The sequence below is a fragment of the Oryx dammah genome, unplaced genomic scaffold (genome assembly GCF_014754425.2).
Source record: "Oryx dammah isolate SB20612 unplaced genomic scaffold, SCBI_Odam_1.1 HiC_scaffold_26, whole genome shotgun sequence".
NCBI lineage: Eukaryota > Metazoa > Chordata > Mammalia > Artiodactyla > Bovidae > Oryx > Oryx dammah.
Genome location: NW_024070210.1, coordinates 95,947,917 through 95,968,355, shown reverse-complemented (window position 1 = coordinate 95,968,355; position 20,439 = coordinate 95,947,917). Strand labels below are relative to the sequence as shown.

At 34.8% G+C, this 20,439-nt stretch overlaps 1 protein-coding gene across 4 annotated transcripts in view; it reads left to right on the top strand.

Annotated features, from left to right (window-relative positions):
• Positions 1 to 19,974, top strand: part of LOC120852631 (AP-3 complex subunit sigma-1) — a 72,173-nt gene extending 52,199 nt beyond the window's left edge. Inside the window, exons 5-8 of one of the 4 annotated variants that reach the window (XR_005718600.1) lie at positions 9,969 to 10,076; positions 13,153 to 13,193; positions 17,933 to 17,980; positions 19,253 to 19,974. Coding sequence is in view for 3 of the 4 variants with exons in the window: in XM_040225970.1 (XP_040081904.1) it covers positions 9,969 to 10,076; positions 17,933 to 17,980; positions 19,253 to 19,381 (285 nt within the window). In the remaining variant the exon portion in view is untranslated. The remainder of the gene's footprint in view (positions 1 to 9,968; positions 10,077 to 13,152; positions 13,194 to 17,932; positions 17,981 to 19,252) is intronic. The other 3 variants (XM_040225970.1, XM_040225969.1, XM_040225968.1) reach the window with 3 other exon arrangements.
• The last annotated feature ends 465 nt before the right edge of the window (positions 19,975 to 20,439 follow it).

Sequence of the window (20,439 nt, the reverse complement as noted above, 5' to 3'; positions counted from 1 at the left end):
ACCAAGTGAAAGCTTTGATTTGTATAACACTTTGACATGTCAGCTAACCCGTTGGAAAATAATTATACAAAAATTTAACATATTTTTAGATTTAATGAAGTTCTGATAAGTACATTTTGAGAAGATATATTTCTGAAGGTAAGCTCTTTTTTTAATGTTGGTGTGACTCCAGTAAAACTCAAAGACATCCATTTTTTTACTTAAAATTTTTCATTATAGCTTTGCTTTTATTTATAAATACCTGTGGAGCTAAAGCATGATAAGAAAATATCATATTTCATTGATTCTAAAATGCTGATTTTCTGTCACATATTTAACATTTTTGAGATCAGTTCAGTTCAGTCACTCAGTTGTGTCCGATTCTTTGCCACCCCATGGACTGCAGCACACCAGGCTTCCCTGTCCATCACCAACTCTCAAAGCTTGCTCAAACTCATGTCCATTGAGTCCATGATGCCATCCATCTCATCTCTGCCATCCCCTTCTCTTCCTGCCTTCAGTCTTTCCCAGCATCAGAGTCTTTTCTAATGAGTCAGTTCTTTCCATCAGGTTGCCAAAGTATTGGAGCTTCAGTTTCAGCATCAGTCCTTCCAGTGAATATTCAGGACTGATTTCCTTTAAGATTGATTAGTTTGATATCCTTGCTGTCCAAGGGATGCTCAGGAGTCTTCTCCAGCACCACAGTTCAAAAGCATCAATTCTTCGGCACTCAGCTTTCTTTGTGGTCCAACTCTCACATCCATACATGACTACTGGAAAAACCGTAGCTTTGACTAGACGGACTTTTGTCGGTTAAGTAATGTCTCTGCTTTTTAGTATGCTGTCTAGGTTGGTCATAGCTTTTCTTCCAAGGAGCAAGTGTCTTTTAATTTAGATCAATATACATTTACAATTCTATAGCTCGTCATAATTTAATTGTCAGCATTTTTCCTTTTCAGTGGTTCATAATGATGTTTTTAGTGATCAAATGTAAAGCTAGTGGAGGTGATGGGATTCCAGTTGAGCTATTCCAAATCCTAAAAGAAGATGTCATGAAAGTGCTGCATTCAATATGCCAGCAAACCTGGAAAACTCAACAGTGGCCACAGGACTAGAAAAGGTCAGTTTTCATTCCAATCCCAAAGAAAGACAATGCCAAAGAATGCTCAAATGACTGCACAATTGTACTCATCTTACACACTAACAAAGTAATGCTCAAAATTCTCCAAGCCAAGTTCAGCAGTACATGAGCCATGAACTTCCAGATGTTCAACCTGGATTTTAAAAAGGCAGAGGAACCAGAGATCAAATTGCCAATACCCGCTGGATCATCCGAAAAAACAAGAGTTCCAGAAAAACATCTCCTTTTGGTTTGTTGACTACACCAAAGTTTTGACTGTGTGGATCACAACAAACTGGAAAATTCTGAAAGAGATGGGAATACCAGACCACCTGACCTGTCTCCTGAGAAATATGTATGCAGCTCAAGAAGCAACAGTTAGAACAGGACGTGGAACAACAGACTGATTCCAAATCAGGAAAGGAGTATGTCAAGGCTGTATATTGTCACCCTGCTTATTTAATTTAAATGCAGAGTACATCATATGAAATGCCGGGCTGGGTGAAGCACAAGCTGGAATCAAGATTGCTGGGAGAAGTATCAATAAGCTCAGATATGCAGATGACACCACCCTTATGGCAGAAAGCGAAGAAGAGCTAAAGAGCCTCTTGATGAAAGTGAAAGAGGAGAGTGAAAGCATTAGCTTAAAACTCAACATTCAGAAAACTAAGATCATGGCATCTGGCCCCATCACTTCATGGCAAATAGATGAGGAATCAGTGGCAACAGTGACAGACTTTATTTTGAGGGGCTCCAAATCACTGCAGATGGTGATTGCAGCCATGAAATTAAAAGACATTTGCTCCTAGAAAGAAAAGCTATGGCCAACCTACACAGCGTACTAAAAAGCAGACATTACGAACAAAGGTCCATCTAGCCAAAGCTATGATTTTTCCAGTAGTCACCTATGGATGTGAGAGTTGGACTCTAAAGGAAGCTGAGCACCGCAGAATTGATGCTTTGAACTGTGGTGTTGCAGAAGACTTTTGAGAGTCCCTTGGACTGCAAGGAGATCAAACCAGTCAATCCTAAAGGAAATCAGTCCTAGGTGTTCATTGGAAGGACTGATGCTGAAGCTGATACTCCAACACTTTGGCCACCTGATGCGAAGAACTGACTCATTGAAAAAGACCCTGATGCTGGGAAAGATTGAAGGAGGGAGTAGAAAGGGACGACAGAGGATGAGATGGTTGGATGGAATCACTGACGTGATGGGCGTGAGTTTGGGTGGACTCCAGGAGTTGGTGATGGACAGGGAAGCCTGGCATGCTGCAGACCATGGGGTTGGAAAGAGTTGGACATGACTGAGTGATTGAACTGAGCTGAGCTGTACTTAAATAATATGTCATTTCATCATAATTGGCTTTTCTGTCCTAATAAAAAAATCATATCTTAACAGTACTATAGTTTTTACAGTAGACTTGTAACTCTGCTTTGCCTCCTCTTCACCCCTTTTCAAAACTCCTGCTCTTTTTGCAAGAAGGGAAGAGAAAGGTGTTCTTTGTAAAACGGATTTTACAGAATATTTATGGAGTCCTTCACACTCTGCAGGATTATGTGGGAACTGTCTCCTACCCCAGTCCTCAAGTAGCTCACACTTGTTTTAGGAGGACGTGTGATATCTATGTGCCTCTGTCTTTTTCTCACAGGCACACAGACAGCTATTAACATTGCAATGTTACTCATATGTTTTATTGTTTTAAAATTAAAATAATAATACTTACCTCCTTTAGAAACAAGTCAGATAACACTGAAGGCTATATGATTAAACATGAAAGCTCTTCTTCCCTCATCCCCCTCGGTGCACCAACTCACCCCTACCGCACGGTGCTCCTAGAAGTCATTCCTCTTAATAGTGTGGCTTGGGAGGCTTCTGGACTTTGTGTGTATTTTCAAGGATATGCGTAGTTCTCTTGGTTCAGTGAATTATTATGTTTTTATTTCACATAATGTTCTATGCCTTGCTTTTGTCTTCATCTCCTTTAGATCCTTCCATATCAATATATATGTATCAGCTTCATTCTTAAGTGAAATATTGTATATGCCATGTTTTACTTGACTACCCCTGTAGTAAGATATTAGTGTAGGCAAATTAAAAGTCGTTTGGTGCCAAGGACCTCATTTCTAGCATAAATTACAGCAAAGTAGCTTTTATGTTTTGAAAACAAGTGACAATCCATAGAAAGGACTCTATGTAATTTGACCTCCTTCCATTTGTTTGGTTTTAGATGCTTGTTTCTACCTGGTTGACTTGTAACTGTTAAAAAGTGAAATGTGTTTGATTTAATCTTTGTTTACTCTCCAATGATTATATAGGCTTTACTCAACCAAGATGCTGCTGTCTGTAGCACTATATATAAATATCTAATAAATGTGGTTTATTGATGGGGTAAACTGTTATGTATAAAAAGAATGCCATTTTTTTTAACTTTTTAATTTTAAGATAATTGAGATAAATGATTTTGAAGGAAAAGTGTTGTCATATTGTCATCTAATTCTTATTAGATGCTCTTATTAGAGGCCAACAGTGGACATTATAATGCTGTATAAATAATAATAAAATAATACAGAGACCACATAAACTTTTATGTTACAGTAGTTTTAAGCAGAAGTCTCATGTTCTTCATTGACCCATAAAAAGAGTTATTGTTCAGCAATGTAGAAGATGGCATGCTTGTCTTCTCTTATCACTCACAAACATTCAGCACCTTTGAGTTACCTCTTAAATTACTTAAATACATACGTGGCTGTTGCCTTTAAAATTGTTCCTCTGAACTCTTTTTGGAAGCTTTTTTTTTTCTTTAGCACTATATACTTGTGTTAAAAGTTTTCAAAACGAATGAACAAAAACTATAGAAGAAAGTAATTCTCCTTTCTTCCTCAGTCCCCCAGTCCCATTCCTTAGGTAACTACTATCTATTAGAAAATATTTGTAACCCATTGTACACCTATTGGGATGGCTAAAGTCCAGAGCATCGATAACATCAAATTCTGGTAATGATGTGGAGCAACAGGAATTCTCATTTCCAGTGGGAATGCAAAATGGTAGTCACTGTGGACAACAGTTTGGCAATTTCTCTTTTAAAAAGTAAGCATACTGTTATCATGCAATCCAGCAACTGTGCTCCTTGGTGTTTGCCCAAAAGAGCTGAAAACTTGCATCCATACAATAGCATGCCCATGGATGATTATAGCAGCTCTTTTCACAGTTGCCAAAACTTGAAAGTAACCGAGGTGTCCTTCAGTGGTAAATAGAAAAACAAGCTGTGTTATATCCAATCGGTGGAATTTTATTCAGTGCTAAAAACAAATGATCAAACTATGAAAAGATGCTGATGAACCTTAACATACATATTGCTAAGTATAGGAAACCAATCAGAGAAGACTGAACTGCATGATTCCAAAGGGCTTTAGCCATTCCAATAGGTGTACGATGTGTTACAAATATTTTTTAATAGATAGTAGTTACCTAAGGAATGGGACTGGAGGACTGAGGAAGAAAGAATGCCATTCCAAAGGCATGGCATTATGGAAAAGGCAAAGCTATGCAAATACTGAAAAGGTTAGTAGTTGTCAGCGTTGGGGAAGGAGGGGAAGGGATGAATACATGGACCAAAGCGGGCATTTGGGGTACTCTCTGGGACACAGCAGTGATGGCTGTGCGTCATAGAATGTAGACAGCAGAAGAGAGCTCTGAGAGCGACTATGACTTCGGGTGATCTTGTCTCCGTGCAGGTTCATTGGCTTTAACAAATTTGCCACTCTCAGTAGGCAGTGTGTGTCAGAGGCCAGGGCTGCTTGTGTGGGATAGTCTCTGCACCTTCATCTTAATTTTGTTGTGAACCTAAAACAGCTCTTAAAAGATAAAGTCATATTTTAAAAATTATTTATGTGCCTTTCCAGAATTTTTCTGGGTATATCCAAGTGTGTGAATGTGTGTAATTTGTTTTAGTATACCTCAATGGGACTATATTGTAGATATTGTTCTGCCCCACTCATTTGTTCGTTTAATAACTTACCTATATTCCTAAAGAATCTGTATATTTCTCTCATTTTTAGATGTGTGATAATTAATGTGGTATAGTCACCATTTTAATTTTATATTTTTGTTTGCTCTTACCAACAGTTCCACTGATCGTTTTTGTACATGTATCTGGCTCCAGTAACTTTTATTACTTTATTAACTGACAGGCTCGTTTTCTCTTGCCTGTAACTTTCAATTCAATTTTTATTTTCTTGTAGAACTATGAGAATAGTGTGTACAATGTAATCTCATTTGTGTACATTAGATATGCACACACATATAACAAGCATGTGGGTCAGTTTTCTAGAAGGATATATAAGATACAAGTAACTGTGATTATCTTTGGATAGAGGGACCTAATAACAGAAGCAGAGGGTGGTAGAGACTATTTTTATATATGTTTCTGTTTTTCTTATATGGTGAAGTTTTTAAAAAGTAAAAATGAAATTTAAAAGTTATGGTCTATGTCCAGAAGAAGCTGTGTGGTTGGGTAGATAGGGCATTTTTTTTTTTAAAGCAAAAGTATATCATTAATGTGGTATTTGCCACTTTTTAAACACTTAAAAAAATTCATAAAAGAGAGTGAAAACTTATTGAACTTTTAGGTGAACATCAAAGCAGTTTAGTAGATGAGTTGTATTATAAGCATATTATTACCCTTTTATTTCCATAAAAATCTGTTTTTAGTAAGATTTATAAAACAAAGTACTGAAATATGTCATCCATATGAGTTAGGACTAGGCTAAAAGCAGAGCTTATCCTCTTTCTCTTACTAAGTCTGCCAAAATTCTTCTCAATTCTTGGAACATGAATTTTTCTGTCACTGGACATGTTCACCTTCTAAATTTCCTCCCCTCGTGTGCCATACCTTACTTTGGACATCTGGCGTGCTCAGTCCCCGGGGGGTTGCAAAGAGTCGGACACGACTTAGCAACTGAAGAACAGCAACCTGGGTAGTATTGGAGTAGCCTCCCAGTTGATAGTTCTCTTTCCCACTGTTAATCTCCTTGGATTTCTACATAACTTACGGTGCCTCCTCACTGAGAATACCGTCTTTAGGCATTTATTATCTTTATAATAGTCGACTGAGATTATGTTTAGGAATTTAGCTCATATTTTCTGTCTCTTCAGGATCTAAATTTGCTTTCATAAGGATTTTTTTAACTTTGAGAACAAATTTGCATACATTCTTAGAATTTGTTGCTTACAACTCACACTGGTAGGCTGCTAATATTTTGATACCTCTAAACTTGGCAGACATTTCAGTATTACTGAAATCTACAGTTCTATCAGTCTAGTGCTTGTGTTCTGAGATGTTTCAAAAGGCAGTAGAACAGTGTGTAGGGATGTGTGTGTAGGGATGAAGCCACAAGAAAGCCTGAGCCAAATGGGGCTGGTGGAATTGCTCACATCTATCAGTGTTACAAGTCATGCTATCTCATAAGAATTTGTTTTACAAAGAAGAGAGGAATTTCTACTGCTAAAAGAGAAGTTTTAATGAATCTCTTTCCCCTCAGTTCAGTTCAGTCGCTAAGTCCTGTCCAATTCTTTGCAACCCCATGGACTGCAGCACGCCAGGCTTCTCTGTCCATCACCAACTCCCAGAGCCTACTCAAACTCATATCCGTCACATCAGTGATGCCACCCAACCATCGCTGTCGTCCCCGTCTCCTCCTGCCTTCAATCTTTCCCATCATCAGGGTCTTTTCCAGTGAGTCAGTTCTTAGCATCAGGTGGCCAAAGTGTTGGAGTTTCAGTTTCAGCATCAGTCCTTCCAAAGAATATTCAGGAACTGATTTTCTTTAGGATTGACTGGTTTGATCTCCTTTCAGTCCAAGGGACCCCCAAGAGTCTTCTCCAACACCACAGTTCAAAAGCATCAATTCCTTGGTGCTCAGCTTTCTTTAGAGTCCAACTCTCACATTCATCCATGACCACTGGAAAAACCATAGCTTTGACTAGACGGACTTTTGTTGGTAGAGTAATGTCTCTGCTTTTTAATATGCTATCTGGGTCATAGCTTTTCTTCCAAGGAGCAAGTGTCTTTTAATTTCATGGCTGCACTCACCATCTGCAGTGATTTTGGAGCCAAGAAAATAAAAGTCTGCCACTGTTTGTTTTTTCCCCATCTATTTTCCGTGAAGTGATAGGACCAGATGCCATGATCATTTTTTGAATGTTGAGTTTTAAGCCAGCTTTTTCATTCTTCTCTTTCACTTTCATTAAGAAGCTTTTTAGTTCCTCTTCACTTTCTGCTATAAGGGTGGTGTCATCTGCATATCTGAGGTTATTGATATTTCTCCCTGCCATGACTTTTCTTTCTGAACACTTTTTACACATACAGTTCTTAATAGCTATTATAAGGTAATTTTATCACCTGATTACCTTCTTGACCTTTAACTGGATTTTCATAGATTAAGACTAAAAAATAACTTGCTGTACTTATTATGAATAAATTATTTCATTTACTATTGTTAACAGAAGAAAACAAAGTATTGGACTTGGATCAATCAGATTTAGGTTTGAGTCATTAATTTGCTATGTGTTAGCTTATGTATCTTGAGTAAGCTGGTTTATTCTCTCAGTGTAACAGGTTAATGTGAGAATTAAATCAGATACTATAAGTCCAGCAGCATCAAAACAGAGTTTTAATAAATTTTATCTAGTAACAGAAAGGATATTAGTCAAAGTGATGATATTTAGTACTATTTTTTAAAGCTTCTGTAGCTTCTGATTTTATTTTGTTTGTTAAGGAAGAATAATTTATAGAATTTTTCAGAATTGGAGTGTGAAGTGTCCAAGTTTCCAAAATGAAACATTAGTAAATAATGATAAGATATTTTAAAAATCATGAATATATTTGCATGAAATCCTAAAAGAATAAAAATTGAATAGTTTAATTCTATATTTAACTTTTTAAAAGCTTTTGTTTAAAAAAAAAAACAAACCTGTAAGGTACTGTGCTACAGTACCTTTCATGAATTTGTTTAATTCTTATGATAACTGTATGAGGTACCTATACTGTTCTACCTCTGTTTTACAGATAAGAAACAGAGAGGTCAAGTAACTACTGAAGGGTGTACAACTAATAAGTGATAGAGTCAGCATTTACACCTGTCTAATTTCACAGTCTCCATTCTTAATGCTGCCACATTATTTTAAAAATGCATATTATAGCATAGTATACTGCTCTTTGACACCCACTTCAGCTTTGAATTGGTGATTTTTGATTCAGTAAATTCCTTATGATAAAACACCTGGGTTATAGTTTTTCTCCCCAATGGAAAATGATATTTTTGTCATTGTAATGTTTTTGATCATGAAAAATCTGAGTAATTAGTTATGTAAAGAGAGCTTTGGGGTAAAAGTATTATTAAAAGTGAAAGTCGCTCAGTCTTTCCAACTCTTTGTGACCCCATGGACTGTATATTCTCCTAGGCAGAATACTGAAGTGGGTAGCCTGTTGCTTCTCCAAGGGATCTTCCCAACCCAGAGATCAAACCCAGGTCTCCTGCATTGCAGGAGAATTCTTTACCAGTTAAACTACAAGGGAAGCCCAAGAATACTGGAGTGGGTAGCTTATCCCTTCTCCAGCAGATTTTCCCGACCCAGGAATCGAACCAGGGTCTCCTGCATTGCAGGTGGATTCTTTATCAACTGAGCCCCAAAGTATTATTAAAGTACCTATAATATAAAGAAAGCACCACTTCCTATAATATAACAAAAGCGCCACTTCCCAGGTGGCGCTCTGCTATGCTGGAAAGGAAAGTAAGTGAAGTCGCCCAGTCATGTCAGACTCTTTGTGACCCCATGGACCTACCAGGCTCCTCCATCCGTGGGATTTTCCAGGCAGGAGTACAGGAGTGGGTTGCCATTTCCTTCTCCAGGGGATCTTCCTGACCCAGGGATTGAACCCAGGTCTTTTGCATTGCACAAAGGCAGGAATACTCAGCACTATACTAACAAGGATGCTAAGTCATTTCAGTCTTGTCGGACTCTGTGCACCCCTTTGGACTGTAGCGCGCCAGGCTTCTCTGTCCATGGGATTCTCCAGGCAAGGATACTGGAGTGGGTTACCATGCCCTTCTCCAGAGGAATCTTCCCAATATAGGGATCAAACCTGTGTCACTTGTATCTCCTGCACTGGCAGGCAGGTTCTTTATCACTAACGCCAAAGAATCTGCCCGCCAGTGCAGGAGACAGGAGAGACAGCGGTTTGATACCTGGATCTGGAAGATCCCCTGGAGAAAGAAATGGCACTCCACTTCAGTATTCTTGCCTGGAAAATTCCATGGACGGAGGAGCTGGTGGGCTACAGTCCATGAGATTGCAAAGAGTCAGACATGATGAGCAAATGAGCACAATATGAAAAAAAAATTACTTCATTTTAAATCCAGAGCTAGTAGTAAAGCCACATAGCCTTATTAAGTACCTTGAGCATAAAACAACTTAATAATTATTGATGAAGAATCTGGTATAAAGGGCCCTAATAGGTCATTTTTTTAGCTTTAATTTTGATACTATAATCATGGTAGCTAATGTTTATAGATTATTTATTTTGGGGGTGCTTCCATGGTGGTTGACCTCACTTAATCTTCTCAACACTCTAGGAAGGACATATTATTATTATCATCCCTGTTTTACAGCTCATTAAACTAGGATTTAAAGAGGTTTGTATAATTACCTAAGGCTTCACAGCAGTGACATAAGTGTGTTATGAACTCTCACTCCAAATTATTTTTATTTTACAGCTCATAAAACAAGGCACAGCAGTATTTGAAAGAAAAATTACTGGAATCATGAAACATAGTTTTCTTTATGGATGTGTATTATATTTTCCTTTAGGTTCACAATATTCTTGCAGAAATGGTGATGGGGGGAATGGTATTGGAGACCAACATGAATGAGATTGTTACACAAATTGATGCACAGAATAAACTGGAGAAATCTGAGGTAAGAATGGAAAGTGCTCTAGTTAATGAAGGGAGGAAGCATGGTCATAAATTATGCATGATTTGTAGCTTTCACTGTTTGTCCTTCAGTATCACCCTTTAGTACAGCTGGTAGGCTTATTCAGTTTTGAAAATAAATGGAATATACACATTTTAGTATGTTAAATGTTCTGTGACCACTATCCACCAAATAGTTTTGTGCATTCTTTTAGCCACAGTCATAATTGCTTTGAGTAATAAATAAAATCCCCAATTCTTATTGCTTAAAAAAGAAGTTATTTACTTGAATAGTGGAATCAGTATTTGTTACATTCTTAGTCATTAATTATCCGAGAAATCTTAGAACTGGTTTTCAAAGATACATGAATTTAATGTTTTATAAAACTATTTCTGAAAAAGGAAGGGAGAGAAAATGGAATTCTCATAAGGAAGTAATATTAATAATAGGTGCTTAGTAGGCCTGAATGCACATTGAAGAAAAAGAAATTCAACACTCTAATCTTTTATTTCTGGATCCTTGTCAAAGGTCACTGACACGTTAGCTAAATCATATATACTTCATACAATGACCTATGTATTCATGGCTTTTGTTGCATTCTAGAAGAGCAAAATTTGGTGACATACAGCTGACTTTGTGCTGTTAGGTTGAGTGAATGAGGACCAACCAGCACTTTAGCCTTGTGTAAAACTCTACTTTATAATTGCATGCTTCTTCCCTCAATAACAAGGCTGAATATCAATAACAAAGCTGAATATAACAGGTGCTGAAGCTGAACCACTCATGTGGGCATTATTTTAGTGGTTTCTTATTGCTGTAGAAGAAATTTAGAAAGATAAATAGTCTTGATACCTCATTTAACACTATACATGTTTGAGGATACCCTTACCTTTGATATTTATAGTCATAACTCAGAGTAGGAAACTAATTTTATTTATAATTATTAGTACAGGTATTTGGATAATCTAAAGTAAATATTACTATAAAAGCAGAGAGATATTAAAAATATGCTAGTATTGATTTACAGCAGGTGAGTTGTGAAGAACTTTTATCTTGTTGGCTCTTTAAAGGATCAGCATAACAAAATGCTGTGCTTATTGTAATTAACTGAAATATAGGATGGTGGATAAATCTGAGGGTTAGAAACAGTTGAAGTTTTGTATAAAAGCCTTTTCCAATGTTCTATTTTAAATTAAAATAAGTCCTACATTCCTCCTTACCTCAATCTATTATCCTTCTTGGTTTCCCAAAGGAAGAGCTTGAAATGGGGAAGAACTTAAAATTATGACTCTCTTAAGTAATTGTATAAGTTTAAGTTTTTTAAATACTGGTTTTTGAAAAGGGAAAACAGATTAATAGAGAAAATTTCATTTTAGGACAAGGAAAAGGCTCAGAATATTTAGAATATTTAGAGTTGGCTTGCAATGAATTTTTCAATATGGCAAAAGATTTACTATAAGCTCTAAGCTATAGTTTTTAAGGTCTTAAAATGATAATTTATGTAATCTGTTAAACTTTGCTTTGCAAAACTGTATGGATATAGATTTTAAATGCTAAGACACAGACAGTGATACAGTCCCTTAATAATTAATCCAAAATGAGTGGATATGTGGTAATTTATAAATTCTGTGTAATCATCTGTAAAAACATATCAACCTCTTGTCTGGAATTTTCACCTTTCCAGGTATTTAATTCCTTTCCATTGGTGGTGCCCTTCACCCCTTTTCCTCCTTAGTTTGCTATCTGTAATATTGATAGAAGTCATGAGAGACCTATAATTATTCCATAATGGATATTTGCTTTTTGATTGTCCAGTAAAACTTTGTTAATAAGCCAATTTTTCTTATCTATAAAGAGCAGTAAAATACAGAATTGATGTTTTCAGTGGAAATAGTTATAAGAATATTACAACTTTTAAAATGTCCTTTCTCCGAAACAGTGCTATTTAAATTGGTGTTGAATCCTAGGGAATGAATACTTCCGTTTTTCATCCACTGATCATTTTTTAACATGTATAATCAATTGTTGTCTGTTGCCAAATTAGTTTTCTTTTTCTTCTTTACAGAGAAATATGTTTTAAATCTTATGGGATAAACTAACATTATGTGTTTATCAAGCATTTCCCTATATGTGATGTCTGCTAATATTTTACTCACAAGATAGAATTCTGAGTCATAGTAAAGCCATAATTTAGTTCTGATCACATTTTAAGAAATTGTGTTGAAGCAACATTGACTTTGTGTAATTTTCCAGTAATTATCATATATGTTAAATGTGTTTGGAAGGCTGCCAGCTTTATTCCAGACACAGGGAAATGTTAAGATTTTCATATGGGTTTCATTTCCATATTATTTAAGTTGGTTATATCTACCAAATATATGACTGCAGAATAATCCAAAATTATTTGTGAGCAAACTGTAAGCTTTTATTAATCTTACTCTTACAAAATTTTAGTTAAAATGTATTATGTAAGCAAAAATTTCCAAAGAAAATCTTAAAGTTCAGAAAACCATGATTGATGAAAAGACTTATTTATCGTATTCTTAAAATTAAGTATTGTTTAGAATATCATGTCTTTTAAAAAGCCTGGATGTAGTTACGGTACAGCTTTTAAAATATAAGATGTTTCAAGGTCCCTTTAACTTTGCCAGAAATAAAAAGATTTCATTATTTTAAAAGTAGTGTATTTCCAGTAACAGTCAAAAGTGAGCCAGTTTAATTCCCATTACCTAGACAGGTAGAAGCAAAGATGACTCAGATCTTTTAAAAGATGAGAATCAAAGATAATGCTCTGAATAGATTTTCCTCTATCCTGCTTTAATAGATAAGTGGTTTACTATAAGGTTGGGATCTTGGGAAAGGAGGGTTTAAGCTGGGAGGTTGTTGGGACTTGGGAAGAAGCACTCAGGATCTGCCCAGGTGTGGAGGTGGAGGGGTGGGGCTGGGGAGATATGTTATTTCATGTGATTTTCAAGATGAATAAAATGGGTCTGAATTTAGTCACTACTTTTTAAAAGTCAGTCCTCTTTTTTCCGAACATCCTGATCTTTCTAGCTCTTTCCATTCTTCTCTCTTACAGACCTTTATCTTTCAATCTCCCAGACAGGACAGGTAGACAAGGTATTGCTGACTTTGAGAAAAATGTACTTTAACAAAGGGAAAGCAAAATGATGTCAAAGGCAATTAATTATTTAGGCCAGACTCAAAAATTCTTTGTGTTAATGAGCCCATATAGTCCCTGTAGCTATTTTCCATTCTCGTTTCTCCCTGTAGTTACTCATCTTTTATTGGACTTAGTGTATTTTATTAGTATATCATTGATGTCATCTTTGTTCTGTTTTGTCTGCCTGCATTGTGAAGGAAAGTTTAAATTTTTTGTTCTTTTTTCAAAGACATTGTCATTTAACTGACTAATTACATTTCTAGAAATGACAATTTACTTTGTGCATATAAATTAGTTTATTTTGAGCACCATATGGCAGAACCAATCTTAATTTAACTCTCACAGATACTTTTCCCTCATCTTTCTAAATTAGGATTCTATTAATAACATAAAATTGCCTGCTGGGTTTTAGAAGCTCTGAATTTAAAAACCAAAAGCTGAACCTTTAGAGATCTGGATACAAAGTGGGAACCCACAAAGGCTTAGAATAGTGACTGTTAAATAGTCCCTTTCCTCCCACTTAATGGTTTTCAGTTCCAAAGTCTTAACAGAATTGCTTTTACAGTTTTGACTGACAGATGAATATTGAAAGTGGCCGGCAAGATAAGATCAGAAATTTTCTAAATTGAACTAAATGCTCCTAAAACATGGAATTAAATATACTGACCAAACTAAAATGGATTTCTACTATAGCAAGCTTCTGATATCTAAATATACCATAATATGACTCAATAAGATATTGTAAACCTTGAAAATTTTTGCAAAGCATATTGGCAAAAATTGAAAATGTTTTAAATAGACTCATAGCCCTACAAAACTAAATTTTCTCTGCTATTTCCTGTGAATTTTTCACACCACAAGTTACCTGTGTGAATTACTATTAATAATTTCCATGTAGAGATGATAATGAACAACTTTTTGTATAGAGCCATTTCAGGAAAAATGAAAATGTTTACATACCTCCATTTAAATTTTCAAATGAAAATACTTTCTTGAGTCTCATGCAGGGAAAAATATATAAACTTAGGTTAGGTTAGCCACTTTAGTAATTAGAAAAATGCCACTGAGAATTTGGCACCATTTTTTAGACACTAGATTATTACTTTCTGGATATGTTTAGAAAGCAGCACCATACAGGTGATTTTATAATTTCTTATCCTGAGTTTGTGGGCCTTGTATCATGAAGCTGGGGACACACTTTTGAACCCCAGATCTGTATTACTGTATCCCAGGAACAGAAAATATATAATCGGTTTCATTTATTCCATTAATCTCAAATAACTGCCAGTTTCTACATTCCAGTCTTTAATTTATGTTAAATTGTTTTTTCTAGCGTCAGTAACTTGGGTCTTATAACATCTATCACTAAAACTACTGATTTGCTTTTTTTTTTTAATCAAGTATCTATTTTCAAAGAATAGAGAACAAGAAAAGTGGCCCTCAGTTATAGATGTTGGAAAGTCAGCTTGTGAGTTGGTTCTGCCCCTCTACCTTGACATGTCCAGTTACTCTCCCCTTCAGAATTATGGTGAAGACCCTGGAGGTCACATGTAATGATCAAAACTATTTATATTAAATCCATAAATGATATCAGCCTGCTATATTTATTTCACACAGGTAAATCCTAATCTTAAATCCATAAATGACACAGTCTGCTATATTTATTTCACACAGGTAAATCCTATGCTAGAAATTAAAACTATAAGATTACATAAAATTACTAAACCTGAAAGGTTTACAATTTTTAAATATTCTCATTTTGATAAAAATTTTCATAAAGTGCCATTGTTCTCGCTCCCTAGAGGACTGTCAGCAGCATTTCTAATCTGTTTATAATTGCAGTTTTAAAACACTGCCTTTAAAGCAAAGAGCAAGCCTGTCCCCAGTTTAAAAATTATTCTGCCTTAAAATCAGAAATTAAAATATTGACATTTTCCATTCTGCTCAAAACATGCTTTCAAAACCTGCCATTATTTTGTTAATGATTTTGAGTCTGAAACCATTTAATACTGTGTTTATTAATGTTGATGTTCTTTCACTTTGCTGTTAGGTCAAAATTATGAATTGTGCATATAGCAACTTCCAGCAGGATGGGCGGGTAAAGGTTTTAGTATGTAAAAATTATTCCACTACCATCTTATTATGGTCTGTTTCAAGCTTGAAAAAATATTTTAAGATGGTAGAATATTTAATGTGTTAGATGAAGTAAATATCTAGGTTATTTCCTTTTCCCTTGGAGAAAGCTAATTGCTTATTGCATGAGGAAAAGGGAGCCTTCAGAGTCTTTGAATGAAATATATTTTATAATGCTGCTTTTTTCAGTTTTGCTTGCACACATTTTGTTTATTTTTGGGTCTGGCAATTAAAAAAAATCAAAAATGAATCATATCCATCCATTACTATCTTTGTGATTCAAGTGCTTGAAATTTCTGAGAGTATGTCTGTATAAGTCTTCTATCTGTTTGGCCTCATTTTGGTATACTTGCAGACTTCATTTTGTTTTCTTTCTCTTAATTCTGTTAATTTATTTAATCTCATGGGAGAGAAAACATGATCATTCTTTTATATACTGTACTTCATTCTTCCATCCGATTCATACTCTTAACTGCTTTGGATTCATGTATTTGTTTTTGTTAGTGAAGTTGCTGCAGTTTACCTGCCATGGTGGTGCTCGAGTATAACAGCTTAGATGGAAACAAGTTATTTCTCCAGTAGGGTTTCATTCTTTTTATTTCTGCTTTATGTCAGCTGTGTAATCTTAAATCTATAAGAACTATGTTGTACTGTCAGAAGTATCTTATTTTGACATTTTAAACTGTACATACTACTAACAAGACAGGTAAACTTAATTTCTGTAAATTTCAGTGTTAAAAAATTGTGTTAGTAAATGTTATCTTGTTTTGAGTATATCTAAAAAAGCTCAACTCAGATAAAAATTCCTTTATACCTTTTTGTTGGCAAACAATGGCAAATTACCTCTTTTACATTTTATTCTTTAATAAAAATGTTTCAGACTTCAGGTTCATGGAAGTCTGCAACTGAAATGTGTTTATAGCAGTTCTGTTGTTAACTATATGAGTGACATGAAGTCTATTATTTTTTAAAGTCTGAATTTTTGTACATTAACATTAACAGCTCATTTAAGCGTCTACTTACTGGTCAACAGTCCTTCTCATGTTTTTCTTTCCATTTTATATTCTACAGAATCTGATTTCTTAAAATGTTAGTTTAATTAAAACTTAAATGAAGTACACATTACAATTTTTAAGTTTTCTATCATTTAAATTTATGACATACTACACAGAAGTATTGAACATGCTTGAGAAATAATTTGCTTCTCTAGATTCATTTGCGTGTTCTGAGTAGTTACCACCCTTTGCATGTCTATGGCTCGCTGCTTATGTTTAGAGGAATTGTAGTTTGTTGACTTAGAAACTTTTTGGTTTTACCTAATATGAATTTGGCACATATATGCTATTTAAATCAATTGCTATATTGACTTTATGTATTCTTATTAGCAGCCAACAGTCAACACCGTCTGTGGTCACAAAGAAACGACTTAATCTAACGAAATTTAACAGGATGCAATTATATTCTCTAGTTTAGCTGCTTGTGGTACAGGGTATTATGGGGAAAGAAAGCTTCTTGACAATGACATTTAATACTACAGAAATGTATTCTTACTGCTTATAAATGTTAAGCATAGCATCCAGTAAGACAGATGGACATGTGCACACACATGCACCCCTACCTTTTCTCTCTCTTTTTCTCAATAATAAAAATCCTCTAATAATCCATGCCTTTTGAAATATTTATAGTTAAATACTTTGTCAGTGCTTTACTATAGCCTACTCATAACTAGCACCTGCTATATAAATTCCAGAGTAGAAATAGGAGCAAGTTGCTTATTTAATTAGAAAAATTATAAAATCTTTTTACCTGGAAAAATGATAACTATTTCCAGGTTGTCTGTAATTTTGTTAAATAATTTTTGTTCCCTCAGAAAACAACATACTTTCTAGTAAAAGGAAGAAAGCCTACAACATGGTAAAGCTCTTTGAATTGGAGTCTCCTCTGATTCTAAACCATTCTAAATTTTGGTAGCTAAACACTGAACTTGAAAATATCCAGTTGGTGTGTGTGCTAAGTCGCTTCAGTCGTGTCCGACTCTGCGACTCTGTGGACGGCAGCCCGCCAGGCTCCTGTGTCCATGGGATTCTCCAGGCAAGAGTACCGGAGTGGGTTGCCATGCCCTCCTCCAGGGGATCTTCCCGACCCAGGGATCAAACCCATGTCTCTTGTATTGGCAGACGGGTTCTTTTCCACTAACGCCACCTGGGAAGCCCAAATAATATTCATCTGTATCTCCAACATCTTTTGGGGGGCAGTTGGAGAGAAGTGGGGTATAACAAAAACTGCATTATTTCAGGTAGGTATAAATGTAGAGGTCAATCAAATTTTTAGTTATACATCAAAAACAACTAACCTCCATTAAATTATAAAAATTGAATTCTCCGGCCCTATTTAGTTTTTAATTGGGTATGGAGTTTTTCATCCATATCACCCTTATCATTGCCTGTGTGGACCATATATATTATTAATACTATTTTGCTGCTTTTTCTATTATTTCCAATCCTGATTTGATAATCCATGGCTTTTATTTCATTGCTTAACAATGTTTGTATCCTTTATTCAGCTAATAGTTTACACTGGCCTATTTTGTATCAGTCAAGATTTTTCTCAGGTAACAGCTTTATTATTATTTTTTTTTAATTAACAAAAGAGGTAGGATTACATAAGAGAAAACACAAACTAAATTACAAAAAGGGACATTAAAACTCGTCTTTCTAATAACGTGGACACTGTCTCATATGTGAAATCTAAGCAAAGTGGAAGATTTGTTTGCTTTTGTGCAAGATAATGTATGGTACTGAATTCCCATATGTTTGTTGACTTTTTTTATATAACCTGAAAAAAAATTGATGAAATCTAATTAATATATAAATTAAACCTTAAAAACATAATGATGATTGATGTAGTTTTTGGAGAAAAGTGATGTAAATGCATTTTTCTTATAATTTTAAGCATGTTTTCTCTCAAAATTTCTCTCAAAATTTTTCACAAATTATAAATTGTCCTTCTAAGATGAAAGCCAGAGATTGTACACTAATGGCATAAGAAATTGTTAAATTCATGTATTCATATATATCCTACCTTTTGCATTTATGCTATTTCTTTCTCTGAATTTGTATATTATAAACTGAACGTATGTTGAATCTACTTTATATGACAAAATATTTTTAATCATTATATTTTTACTAATGCATTGAAGGGTTGGATTGATCCTCTTCTTACAGTTTCATTTTTTGACAGAACCATTCTCTTTGGATTGAGGCTTCACTTTAAAAGCCTGATTTTGTTTTTTAACGTTCTGGAGCTTTCCTAGAAAAGTTTAGAAGAACCTCTACAGTTGTAAAAAATTATTTTAAAAAGCTTTATTGTATTGAAATGTTTTAAGGGTTTAGCCCTAAGAAACTAAACATGATTTATTACTTTCAATTTTTATTTCACAGCATATACTAATAATAAATGACAGTTTAAAAACAAAAACCCAAAATCATCTATCACAGCTGTTGCAAGAGGTGTCTAATATGGAAAGTAATATAAAATATGCTTCATGTTTATATCATAAGTCAGTTAAATCAAGATAAAGGTGAAGATCTAGCTATGCAATTTAAATATTTTGTGTGATGTTTCCATAGTACAAGTTAATTTGTATTTAAATCTTTACATTGTTATCATTGCATGTATTCACTGTATTTTTTAATGTGTGGACTGTTTTCTCTTTATAGATTAGTATTTCAAAGTAACCATTCCATACCAATTCAAACTACCATCTGGTCTCTAAGCTTGTTATATGAAAATCTTTTACCATTGTCCTCCAGTTTTAGTGTTTTTTGATGAGCTACACCTGAGTTGTTCATTTTCTTTTTCTTTTATTTGCTTCTGTATACAGGCTGGCTTAGCAGGAGCTCCAGCCCGTGCTGTATCAGCTGTAAAGAATATGAATCTTCCTGAGATCCCAAGAAATATTAACATTGGTGACATCAGTATAAAAGTGCCAAACCTGCCCTCTTTTAAATAAAAAATTAAAAAGGCCACTCCCAGGTAAAATCCAGGGGAAAAAGTCAACTAAGTTTACCATGCAGTTGTTTACCAAAAATAAAGGAGGAGAGTCTTAACTTTTACTCTTGGATTTAAGTCAAGGTACTGTATAGACGTTATATAAAATCAGTATGGAAGTTCAATGTTGCTTTTCTTGCTCAGTGGTTTCGAAGAAATTAAGTAGTTCCAGTGTGACTTTTTTTTTCTTTATTTTCTAAACTGCATTCCTGTGGCCACGTAAGGCATGCCTGTATGTATTGGCTATTACAGTATTTTGAAAAGTGTTCAGGACATTTCTTTAAATTGTGTACAACCCAAAATGTTGGTGTTTTGTATGGATCACAAGTGCAGCATTCCTTAATAATTTCTGTTATTTGTCACAATTGTTATTTAAAGAACGAAGTATGTATTGCATGAAAACATTATGACCTATCTCTCTTAGTTTAAATAAACTTCAAGGTAACCGGACTTACAAAGCACTGTTCTGTTTGCCTGATATCTACTTTAGCAATAAGTTTTTTTACGACCCTCTGACTCAACAAAATAAATAAAAGTATATTTTATCACTGTTAAGCAGCTGTTAATGTTGATTTATTTAATTTATATTTTTAACATTCAGAAGCTCATTATTGTAAAATTAAATTATTTCACAAGTCAAGACCAGTATATCACATAATTTGCCCACATTTTCATATTTAGTCTTACCTTGTGACCCTTAAGTGAGGTCCTCTTCCTGGTAGACTGAGGTTCTCCTGTAGTTCTAGCCCTCTCTCCCCAAAGGCTCTTTTTTGAAACATTTCCTTAGATCTGTGGCATGTGTGAATTTTACTCCAAGGTCTGGGGTATAAGAAAAGTCACTATGTTTTTTTTTTTTTTTAATAAAATTAATCTGACTCGATAAGCCCCATCCAGGAAATTCAGTCTGTGATTATTGGGATTTCCATCAGTTCAGAGGTGTATCAAAGTCCTTGAAGAAAGTTACGCAAAGCAGAACATGCAGGGAAGTGCCTGCTCTTCAGTCATTTGACAGATGTTTTA